The 12473-nt window shown below is 46.8% G+C and overlaps 1 protein-coding gene across 1 annotated transcript in view; it reads left to right on the top strand.

Moving 5' to 3' along the window:
- The window catches only part of LOC130918044 (transmembrane channel-like protein 3), a 114788-nt gene that overhangs the window by 77679 nt on the left and 24636 nt on the right, over nucleotides 1–12473 (top strand). The window contains exon 14 of the mRNA XM_057839916.1: nucleotides 3075–3203. Within this exon, the coding sequence (XP_057695899.1) occupies nucleotides 3075–3203 (129 nt within the window). The remainder of the gene's footprint in view (nucleotides 1–3074; nucleotides 3204–12473) is intronic.

Below are 12473 nucleotides of genomic sequence, written 5' to 3'. Positions count from 1 at the left end.
GCAATACTCCCGGTGCACAAACACAGAAAAAGCACTAAGCACAGACTATAGTGCTGGGGACTAAATGGCATGGACGTGGTGAAATCTAACTGTTGTAGTTCGAGGACATCAGAACCCGAGGACTTCCTGTATACTGATCCTGTAAAGTGCTAAAAATAAAATGTCTGAAAATTTGAACAGCTGTTAGGCCTTTTAAAATATACAGTCCGGCTAAATAATACAGCTTTGGAGCCTATCAAAACAAAACGGTTAATAAGTTACAAACAAAAAGGCACTTTGGCAAACAAGTCCGCTTGATGAGAAAATTATTATGCCTTCTTAGCCAATGTTGTTTACTGTACGGATAAAATTCAATCAATGTAATCTATCCCTCCCCTAGAGAATGATTAGGTCCTTTCAGACAGGATGTGCCTATGTTCAACTCTCTACTATAGTCGATGCATCGATGATGATGATGATATCCATCCATCCATTATCTTCCACTTAGTCCGGGGTCGGGTCGCGGGGGCAGCAGCTTTAGCAGGGAAGCCCAGACTTCCCTCTCCCCAGCCACTTCAGCCAGCTCCTCTGGCGGGATTCCAATGCGTTCCCAGGCCAGCCGAGTGACATAGTCTCTCCAGCGTGTCCTGGGTCGTCCCCGGGGCCTCCCGCCAGTGGGACATGCCCGGAACACCTCTCCAGGGAGGCGTCCAGGAGGCATCCGAACCAGATGCCCGAGCCACCTCAACTGGCTCCTCCCAACGCGGAGGAGTAGCGGCTCGACACCAAGCCCCTCCCGGATGACCAGGCTTCTCACCCTATCTCTAAGGGAGAGCCCGGACACCCTGCGGAGGAAACTCATTTCAGCCGCTTGTATCCAGGATCTTGTTCTTTCGGTCACGACCCACAGCTTGTGACCATAGGTGAGGGTAGGAATGTAGATCGACCGGTAAATCGAGAGCTTTGCCTTTTTGCTCAGCTCCTTCTTCACCACAACGGACCGGTGCAGAGTCGCCATCACTGCAGACGCTGTGCGATCCGCCTGTCAATCTCCCGCTCCCTCCTACCCTCACTCGTGAACAAGACCCCAAGATACTTGAACTCCTCCACTTGGGGCAGGATCTCATCCCTGACCTGGAGAGGTTATGCCACCCTTTTCCACCTGAGGACCTTGGTCTCGGATTTGGAGGCGCTGATCTTCATCCCAACCGCTTCACACTCGGCTGCGAACCGCCCCAGTGAGAGTCGGAGGTCACGGCTTGATGAAGCCAACAGCACCACATCATCTCCAAAAAGCAGAGATGCAATGCTGAGGCCACCAAACCGGACACCCTCATGCTTTGGCTGCGCCTAGAAAATCTGTCCATAAAAATTATGAACTGAATCGGTGACAAAGGGCAGCCTTGGCGGAGTCCAACCCTCACTGGGAACGAATTCGACTTACTGCCGGACATGCGGACCAAACCCTGACACCGGTCGTACAGGGACGGAACAGCCCTTACCAAGGGGCTTGGTACCCCATACTCCTGGAGCACCCTCCACAGGACTCCCCTAGGCACACAGTCAAACGCCTTCTCCAAATCCACAAAACACACGTAGACTGGTTGAGCGAACTCCCATGCCCCCTCGGAGATCCTGCCAAGGGTGTAGAGCTGGTCCACTGTTCCACGGCCGGGACGAAAACCACACTGCTCCTCCTGAATCCGAGATTCGACTTCCTGACGGACCCTCCTCTCCAGCACCCCTGAATAGACTTTACCGGGGAGGCTGAGGAGTGTGATCCCTCTATAATTGGAACACACCCTCCGGTCCCCCTTCTTAAAAAGGGGGACCACTACCCCGGTCTGACACGATTACAAAGTCGATCATCGAACTGCGGCATAGGGTGTCCTGGTGCCAAGTGCACATATGGACACCCTTATGTTTGAACATGGTGTTCGTTATGGACAATACATGACGAGCACAGACGTCCAGACATCAGAACACCGCTCGGGTTCTGATCGGGGGGGCCATTCCTCCCAGTCACGCCCCTCCAGGTTTCACTGTCATTACCCACATGAGCGTTGAAGTCCCCCACCAGAACGAGGGAGTCCCCAGAGGGGGCGCTCTCCAGCACATCCTCCAAGGACTCCAAAAAAGGTGGGTACTCTGAACTGCCGTTTGGTGCATAAGCACAAACAACAGTCAGGACCCGTCCCCCCACCCGAAGGCGGAGGGAGGCTACCCTCTCGTCTACTGGGGTAAACCCCAGCGTACAGGCACCAAGCCGGGGGGCAATAAGTATGCCCACACCTGCTCGGCGCCTCTCACCAGGGGCAACTCCAGAGTGGAAGAGGGTCCAACCCCTCTCAAGAGGACTGGTACCAGAACCCAAACTGCGTGTGGAGGAGAGTCCAACTATATCAGCTATACCAGCTCGGGCTCCTTCCCCGCCAGAGAGGTGACATTCCATTCCCCTCCTTGAGTCATCACCTTATTGTGGTGGAGGGGTTTGCGTGTCCCAATGATCCTTGGAGCTATGTTGTCTGGGGGCTTTAAGCCCCTGGCAGGGTCAGCCATGGCAAACAGGTCCTAGGTGAGGGGTGAGACAAAGAATGGCTCACAAGACCCCTTATGATGAAAAATACTACAGGATTCAAGTTTCCCTTGCCCGGACGTGGGTTACCGGGGCCCCCCTCTGGAGCCAGGCCTGGGGTGGGGCACGAAGGCGAGCGTCTGGTGGCCGGGCCTTTTCCCATGGGGTCCAGCCAGGCACAACCCGAAAAGGCAACGTGGGTCCGCCTTCCCATGGGCTCACCACCTGTGGGAACGGCCAAAGGGGTCAGGTGCGTAGCGATTTGGGCAGCAGCCAAAGGTGGGGGCCTTGGCGATCCGACCCCCGGCTACAGAAGCTAACTCTTGGGACATGATGATGATAATAGAAGATAAATGTTTGCTTTAAAAGACTTAGATTTAGTTATAAATCAAGATTTAGTTGTAAATTAACTCCTAATTTTTTTATTCACATGACATAGTGGTTAAGAGTTTGTCATTTGTTATGTGTCTAGCTACTAATATTTCTAATTTCATGTTCAAATAATATGCTGTAAATCCAGGAGATGCTGAAGCTTTCCATCATTGATATGATCTTTACCGTGGCCAGCATTCTGCTCATTGATTTCATCAGAGGTTTGGTTGTTCGCTACCTCAGTGACTGCTGTTGCTGGGATTTGGAAAGCAAGTTTGTAAGTAGAAAATGATTTACACTATGTGGTTATTTTATGTTTTTATTAATAATGGACAGATTTTTTTTTTTTACATATGTGTAAGGTTTTGCTTGTTGAATGGGTTAGCCTGAAAGTGCAAAAATGCATGTTCTAATGTTTAAAAATTTCTCCTGAAGCCCAATATTTTCATATGCATTTGTGAAATCTCTGCTGAATCTCTTTGCATATTGCCATAAATAATCATTCTATTTCCCTTCTTCAATTCTTATACATTATGAATCGAACACGATGTAAATTAAATAATAAATTCAACTGCCACTGTAAACGAATCCAATTTACTGCCGGCTATACAGACCAAATTCTGATACAGGGTCGTACAGAGACCGAATTGCCCATAACAGGAGGGGACACAGTCTAAGCCTTCTTGCAATCCACAAAACACATTTTGACTGGTTGGGTGAAATCACATGCCCCCTTCAAAACCCTGGTGAAAGTATAGAACTGAACCACTGTTCCACTGTTGGGACAAAAACCAGATTGCTCCTCCTGAGTCCAAGATTCAACTTCTTGATGGACTCTCCTCTTCAGTACCCCTAAATAGCCCTTTCCAAGGGAGCTGAGGAGTATAATCCCCTATAGATGGGACATATCCTCCAGTGGACTCCCACCCTGCTCTGCCAATCCAGAGGCACTGTCCTCAAAATTTGTCGCAATGTTGCAGAGCCGTGTCAACCAAGACAGCTCCACAATGCCCAGTGCCTTCAGAAAGTCCAAGAGGATCTTATCCACCCCTGGGGCCTTGCCAGCAGGGAGCTTTTGAACCACCTTAGTGACTTCAACCCCAGTGACAGGAGGACCCCCCTCAGAGGTACCAGGCTCTGCTTCCTTATAAAAAGGTGTGTTGGTGGAGTTGAAGTCTTCGATGTATTCTGTTCACCGACTCACAACATTCCGAATCAATGTCAGCAGGGCCCCATATGCACTATAACCAGTGTTGATGGTGCACTGCTCTCCACTCCCGAGATGCTGGATGGACCAGAATTTCTTCGAAGCCATCTGGAAGTCATTCTCCGTGGCCTCACTGAGCTCCTCCCATCCCGTGTTTTTTGCCTCAGTAACCACCAGAGAGAGTAGTCAGTTTGTCCCCATCAGCTGCATGTTACGTGCCAAAGATGGCTCGCGAAAGGCGTAACATAAAACAAGCCACACAACTGTACAAGTGGACACAAATTTATTTACACAATAATCAAACTCGCAATGAATATGTACAAAATGCCGAGGAAGCGTGACTTCAGGGTAAGCCCAGGCCAAAACAACAAACAGAAGGAACTACACTTAAACCCCACCCGCTAACTAAACCCTGGTCATGTAAAAGGAACAAAGAAAAGACAGCGTCTAACCTAACTGCCTACTCTATACAAAACAGGAGAAAACGGGTTGAACAGAAATGGCGACTTACCCTTACTTGCTTCAGTGCTCTTATTTACAGTGGTGAACAAAAACGATCCAATAACGAATAAACACAAAAGATCTCACCGAAAAAGCGGGAGTGTATCAAACTAGCGATCAAAGTGCAAACGAGCGTGAATGGCGAGCAAATAGCTAGCGGGGAGGAACGCGACAGAATGCTGCCAAATTGCGACCTCCTAGAACGTTGACAGCGGCAGGTTTATGAAGCTTGGCGCCTCCTTCCGTGGCCAATCAGCGGTGGTGACGTCGTCGGTCCGTCCTGCGTCGCTCAGCTGTCGTCACAGTGGGAGGGGAAACAGCCAGCTGGTGGAGGCGGCGATCAGCTGACTGGAAGAGTCTCAGAAGTTAACCATTAAACGGCCAGGGGCCGTCACACCACCCACCTTAAAAACAAACCTATACCCCTTCATAACTGAAATAGTCAGCGGTAGCAGGTTCGACCCCAAGTACACTTGCAAATTTCGGAGGGCCAATCACGATAGGGTCTTCTTTTAGCCAATTGGGCGCACACATTGGCGTTAGCATGTTTTCGAGGCCCCAAAACTAATCTATTTACTGATTTGGTTAGCAAACCATCGGGCTTCGGCAAGGCAGGAGCTTTCAAACACAAAATTTGATTTAGGTTACAATGCCGAGCCTTTATTAACTTAGCACGGTCCCCACCACTAATTTTCGAAGGTGGGAAAACTTTTTCTCCCACTAGATCGTTTCCTAGAATTAACTGAACCCCGTCAATAGGTAACTGCTTACGCACGGCGACCTTTACAGGGCCGACGACTAGCGGGCAATTCAAATATAGTTTATGTAACGATGCCCGAAATGGAATCATTCCAACTCCCAAAACTAATGTGTCTGTTTTACACGACGAGACAGCCGAAAAAGGTAACACAGAGGCTAAGACGAAGGACTGGCTTGCACCAGTGTCACGCAGAATTTTTACTTGCACAGAGTTACTGCCATCAGCTATTAGTGATACTTGGCCTTCAAAAGTGAATGGCCTATACGAATCCCTAATCTTATCAATATTAACCCCCTCTGCTGCTAGCTTGGATGGTGCAGAGGTTTGTTGGACACAACCCATGGTTTTGGGCGGACTAGGGGTCCGCCGTTGCTCTTTCCTTTTGAGGACAGGGCAGGCAGCAATTCTATGACCCCTTAAGTGACAGTAAAAACACTCCCCATTAAAATGAGACAACGAACTAGGCCGCGACGACCCACTAGGCAGCACTTTTTGTCTTTTTAAAGTGGAGTTAACAGAGACTCTATCGTGGCGATCAGCAGACCACACACCCCTATGCGTTAACACGAACTCATCTGCCATAACGGCAGCCTTCGACACGGAATCTACCTTTTGTTCATTTAAATACATAACAACATTTTCGGACAGACACGATTTGAATTCCTCAAGAAGGACTAATTCGCACAGCTGCTCAAATGTGCAAACTTTGCTCGCCATACACCAATGATCTAACAGTACAGCCTTCTCACGAGCGAATTCTACAAACGTTTGAGTAGGCGTCTTTTTACACTCCCGAAATTTCTGGTGGTATGCTTCAGGGACAAGCTCATATGCCTTTAATATCGCAGCTTTCACAGTGTCATAGTCCATGCTTTCGTCCATGGAGAGACACGAACACACCTCCTGCGCCTTTCCTACCAATTTACATTGGAGCAAAATGCTCCACAAATGTTTCGGCCAAGCGAGAGCTGAGGCGATGCGCTCAAAGGCGTTAAAATACGAGTCGACCTCACTCTCGCGAAACGTCGGAACCAAAGCAATGAACTTACTTGCGTCAACTGGGTTCGGCTGCATCATGGGTGCATGCGGGGCTAAGGGGGTGGATGTGGATGGGGTCCGCTCCAGCTCCAAGGCCCTGATGCGTAGGTGCATAAGCTCACCCTCCCTGGTCTTCATCTGGAGCTCCACCTCACGAAGTTGAAGGGCCAGCTGTAAGTCTCCCCCGTCCACCCCTGCCTGGAGTAACGCCGCCGGATCGGCGGCTGGCGGCGGGGCTGCGGCGGAGTCATCCGCGCCCGCTTGGGATCGTGAGCCGGCAGCTGCCGCGCCCACGTCCCCCTCAACAGGCGTAGCCACACCCATGTGCACTAGACGCTCCGACAAACAGGCCTTTATTTCTTTCTTGCGCGCGTTTAATGGTACCGGAACGTCAAATAGGTTTGCAACCAACAGTAGGTCGGCTTTACTGCAACGATCTAATTTCTCGATGGACGGAAAACGCGCAAACTCGTCCATGTCGAAGGTGGCGGACATAATACTGTGGAAGCTGACTTACACAACCGGGAAGCAGCGAAAAAAAAAAAAAAAATACCACGGCCAAACGAGCACGGGTATCGCACACTGCGAGGTCAAAAAATAAACAAAAAGCGAACACAAAACACCACGGCCAAAAGAGCACGGGTAACGCACAATACGAGGGATCCAAAAATGACCCAAACGAAAAGAACACAAAACACCACGGCCAAAAGAGCACGGGTACAATCACTGCGAGAGGTCCCGGGTCCGACTCCCGGACGAGCCCCCAATTTTATGTTACGTGCCAAAGATGGCTCGCGAAAGGCGTAACATAAAACAAGCCACACAACTGTACAAGTGGACACAAATTTATTTACACAATAATCAAACTCGCAATGAATATGTACAAAATGCCGAGGAAGCGTGACTTCAGGGTAAGCCCAGGCCAAAACAACAAACAGAAGGAACTACACTTAAACCCCACCCGCTAACTAAACCCTGGTCATGTAAAAGGAACAAAGAAAAGACAGCGTCTAACCTAACTGCCTACTCTATACAAAACAGGAGAAAACGGGTTGAACAGAAATGGCGACTTACCCTTACTTGCTTCAGTGCTCTTATTTACAGTGGTGAACAAAAACGATCCAATAACGAATAAACACAAAAGATCTCACCGAAAAAGCGGGAGTGTATCAAACTAGCGATCAAAGTGCAAACGAGCGTGAATGGCGAGCAAATAGCTAGCGGGGAGGAACGCGACAGAATGCTGCCAAATTGCGACCTCCTAGAACGTTGACAGCGGCAGGTTTATGAAGCTTGGCGCCTCCTTCCGTGGCCAATCAGCGGTGGTGACGTCGTCGGTCCGTCATGCGTCGATCAGCTGTCGTCACAGTGGGAGGGGAAACAGCCAGCTGGTGGAGGCGGCGATCAGCTGACTGGAAGAGTCTCAGAAGTTAACCATTAAACGGCCAGGGGCCGTCACATGCACCTGGTATCCCACTGGTAAAAAGCCTGATAAGACTTCTTTTTCAGCTTGACATTATCCCTTACCGCTAGTGTCCACCAACGGGTTCGGAAATTACCACCACGACAGACACCAACAACCTTATGGCCCCAGTTCCATACAGCCACCCGGGCAAGAGACCCGAATCATAGATGATTCTTACCTAAGTGTACACTAGGAGGGATAACTTTCTCCAAGTTATTTTGCAGGTTATTTTATACCTGTCCGCACTACGTTTAAGGCAGAGGTCCCCATCCGCTGGGCCACAAACCGGTACCGTTCCGTGGCGCATTTGCTACCAGGCCGCACAGAAATAATATTTTATTGACGACCGCATTCTGGCCGAATTAACTTCGGCCTGTGCCCCTGCTTAACACATCAATATCCCTGTCTACTCTAGATATAATACTACACTATAGATTAGAATGTCATCATAGAAATCCATTGATTGGACTGCAAGCAGTACATCTTGTTTTGTATATATGATATATCCATGTGCACTTGTCCTCCATAATAACGTATGATTAGGCAGCGGGCACATTTGGTTCTCCATACGAGCGAAAATGACTGAAAAACAGATGTCTTTAGAGCGATTTTTTACGGCGAAAGAGGGCACCTGACGAGTCAGAAGATGAGCCTACAACCTCGAAGACCCACGAACTGCGAAGGAGTGGATTCGTGACCCGTTTGTGAATAAACCAAGTGATTCGAGCATGTCTGTGCAACGGGAGGATCAGCTTGTAGAGATCGGAAATGACAGCAACCTTAAACGTACATTAAAGTCATTCCGGAATATCCTGACAGCGCTACGAGAACACTGAAAACCTTGCTACAATTTCCAACATCGCATCTTTGTGAAGCGGGCTTCTTAATTAATGCTTAACAACAAGGCGAAGGCGTTAACGGCGAGAGAGCGGTGTGCAGCTAACATGGCAGGATGGGTCTGAGTAGAACTTTCGACATGTCCATCCACGATCAAATGTAAGTTAATATTCCTTTCTTTAAAGAAAGTTTGTAGTGTTTACTTTGGAATCGCTGCATTCCTGGCCATTTTTAATGTTACGCCCATGCGCAGAACCGCATAGTTGCAGTTTTTGATTGGTTGAAAAATTTGTCAAAACACCGGTCCGTGAAAATAAAGACCCAAATCACACCGGTCCGTGGTGCAAAAAAGGTTGGGGACCCCTGGTTTAAGGTGCGTTTAAACCCCCACCCCGCGTCTGCAAGGTACACCTGCATTTGCGCAGACTACGCATGTGCAGGAAGGAGCAGCCTCATGTCTTACGTCATCATCCGCGTGGTTTATCTCTGAGCCGAAAGCTCATGACTCACCGGCAGGAAATTTCTAAATTACTATACTTTTTAGACGACGGTTCAAAAGTTTGGGGTCCCCAAACTTTTGAACGGTAGTGTATATATACTGTATACATGTTTTTTCACTTTTTTCCCCAAAGTAAAATTAAATAAAAATCTTTTATGCATTATATATATTTTAATAAATGGTTTTTAAGCACTTCAAATGTAATAATTATGATAAGTTTTAAACATGTTTTTGACCCACCGAATTATTTTTAAACAACAATAAAGCAGAAAAATGCTTGGCTTTATTAAATGCTTCATTAAGTGAGTCCACTCAAATCCCCTCAAGCTGCTCAATTACACACAATGAGTTGCCACAGCAACTCTTTAACAAGTAAAACAATGATTGGCGCAGGTGGTGGTTTAAAGTCTGTTTCTCTGGCAAGTTCAAACATTAAATGTCTGTCAATCATCGCTAACTTTAATAAACAACTCCAGTGCACTCACTGCCTGACCAACAGAGAGCAGAGAGAGGGAGGGAGGGAGCGAGAGTGAGACTACTCGATCGGCTTGGGAGAGCTCATCTGTATTTTATTTTTTTTAAATGAAAAAAATCTGCGATGGACTGAGGGTACACATTGACGTTTGAAGTGCGAAGTAGCGAGAGATCACTGTACTCCGACCCCGCTGCTGGCTGACCTGAAACGCATGAGACAAGCTCTGTAATAATGCTCATGTCCGTGCAAATCCGCAACAGGAAGACCAACAATGAACACTGAATTGAAGCATATTATTGCTACGTATGTTTGAAGGTTCTAGAAAAATATGTGAATGCACCATGAGCTCATCACAGCTGATTCAGGTCAAGCGAGCTGACCGGTTGCACATTTAAATTACGGGTTGGCGGAGAGCCAGATGCACACATCGAAAGAGTCAGATATGGCTTGTAAGACATAGGTTACCCACCACTCTTCTAGACTCCAGAGGATGAATTGTAAACAATGGCTGTGGAAAAGAAAAGGAATAGGAATGCCACATCTTGATCATTCGCCTCCGTTGTTTATAATGTAAAAATGGTGATGGCACACTCCATGTGGTCACTTCCTTTGCATCCGATTGTTATACGGAGACATCTGTTTAAGCAGCAGGTAGTATGACATGGCTACCTACTCCGTGCAAGAACTTATATGGAAAAGAGGTACAGTAGTATGAAAAAGTATCTCAACCTTTTGGAATTTCTCACATTTCTGCATAAAATCACCATCAAATGTGAGCCGATCTTTGTCAAAATCACACAGATGAAAAAACTGTTGGCTTTCACTAAAAACCACCCAAACATTTACAGGTTTTCATATTTCAATGAGGATAGTATGTAAACAATGACAGAAGGAGGAAAATAATTAACTGAACCATCATATTTAATATTTTGTGGCCCCCCTTTGGCAGCAATACCCTCAACCAGACGTTTCCTTTAGCTGCAGATCTGTCTGGCACATCGATCAGCACTAATCTTGGCCCATTTTTCTCTACAAAACTGCTGTAGTTCAGTCAGATTCCTGGGATGTCTGGCATGAATCGCTGTCTTTAGGTCATGCCACAGCATCTCAATGGGGTTCAAGTCTGGACTTTGACTTTGCCACTCCAGAATGTGTATTTTGTTCTTCTAAAATCATTCTGAAGTTGATTTACTTCTGTGTTTTGGATCATTGCCTTGTTGCAGCATCCATCCTCTAGCTTCAACTGTCTGACAGACGGCCTCAGGTTTTCTGCAAAACATCCTATGTAGCAATACAGCCCCAAATCATGATGCTCCTTCCACCATGCTTCATGGTGGGGATGAAGTGTTGATGTTTGTGAGCTGTTCCATTTTTCCTCCACACATGACGTTGTGTGTTACTCCCAAACAATTTAACTTTGGTGTCATCAGTCCACAAAATATTTTGCCAAAACTTGGAGTGTCCAAGTGCCTTTTTGTGAACATTAAATGAGCAACAATGTTTTTTTTAGACAGGAAAGGCTTCCTCCATGGAGGTTTCCCATGAACACCATTCTTGGCCAGTTTAACATATAGTTAATGTTTGCACAGAGATATTGGACTGTGCCAGTGATTTCTTTATGTCTTTAGCAGACACCCTAGGGTTGTTTATTTTTACCTCTCTGAGTATTCTGCGTTGAAATCTTGGCGTCAACTTTGGTGGATTGCCACTCCTTGGAAGAGAAGCAACAAAGCCAAACTCTCTCCATTTTTAGACCACTTGTCTGACTGTTGAGTGACGAACATCCAGGCTTTTAGAGATGGGTTTGTATCATTTCCCAGCTTTATACAAATAAACAATCCTTGATCGCAGGTCTTCAGACAGCTTTTTTGACCGAGCCATGATGCACACCAGACAATGCTTCTCATCAAGACATTTCTTACCAGGTGTGTGTTTTATAGTGGGCAGAGCAGCTTTAAACCACTCATCAGTGATTGGGCGCACACCAGGCCTAAAATGTTTGGTAAAAATTAGGGCTGTCAAAATTATCGCGTTAACGGGCGTTAATTAATTTTTTAAATTAATCACGTTAAAATATTTGACGCAATTAACGCACTAGGCCCACTCAGACATATTTAAATGTCAGTACAGTGAAAGGCCAACTTGTTAATTGTGTTTTATGGAGTTTTTCCGCCCTCTGCTGGCGCTTGGGTGTGACTTGCATATGTTATGTGGCGTAATGTCGCCCTCTGCTGGCGATTCAGTGCAGCTGATTATTAGGGTTTCGGCGCGCTTTTCTGACGTGATTATATGTCGACGCGAACTCACACTAATAGACAGTGCTATTCAGACCAGCTAACGTCCGCATCCAGTATTCAGTGGAGTTCTCATCAATCCAGTTCTCATAGCCCCATCACACTGTTTGTGTCTAATACATGCATCGCTTGTGAGTTATATTCCTCCTTTGTTTATATTCATGAGCATTAGATAGTTATTGATGATGTGTATTTGAATTTGTTCACATATATGGTGAAATGCAGTTACATTGTTAGATGCTTGTGAGCTAATTGGCTGGTGCTGCTGCTCCAATGGACACGTGTGTGTACATTTTATGTTATTTTGTGATTTATGACAAGTTATTTAAGTTATTGACACATTGCCTTGTTATTTTCAGTTTTACAAAAATACAAGAAACGTGCTCCTGTCAAAAAGAGATGACTTCAGTAAAGCCCATGCAACTTTGCCACACCGTCTGATTTCTTTTTGGAACTTATGTTCGCTATCTG

Source organism: Corythoichthys intestinalis, chromosome 1 (genome assembly GCF_030265065.1).
Source record: "Corythoichthys intestinalis isolate RoL2023-P3 chromosome 1, ASM3026506v1, whole genome shotgun sequence".
NCBI classification, from domain to species: domain Eukaryota; kingdom Metazoa; phylum Chordata; class Actinopteri; order Syngnathiformes; family Syngnathidae; genus Corythoichthys; species Corythoichthys intestinalis.
This window is presented reverse-complemented; position numbering and strand designations above follow the sequence as displayed.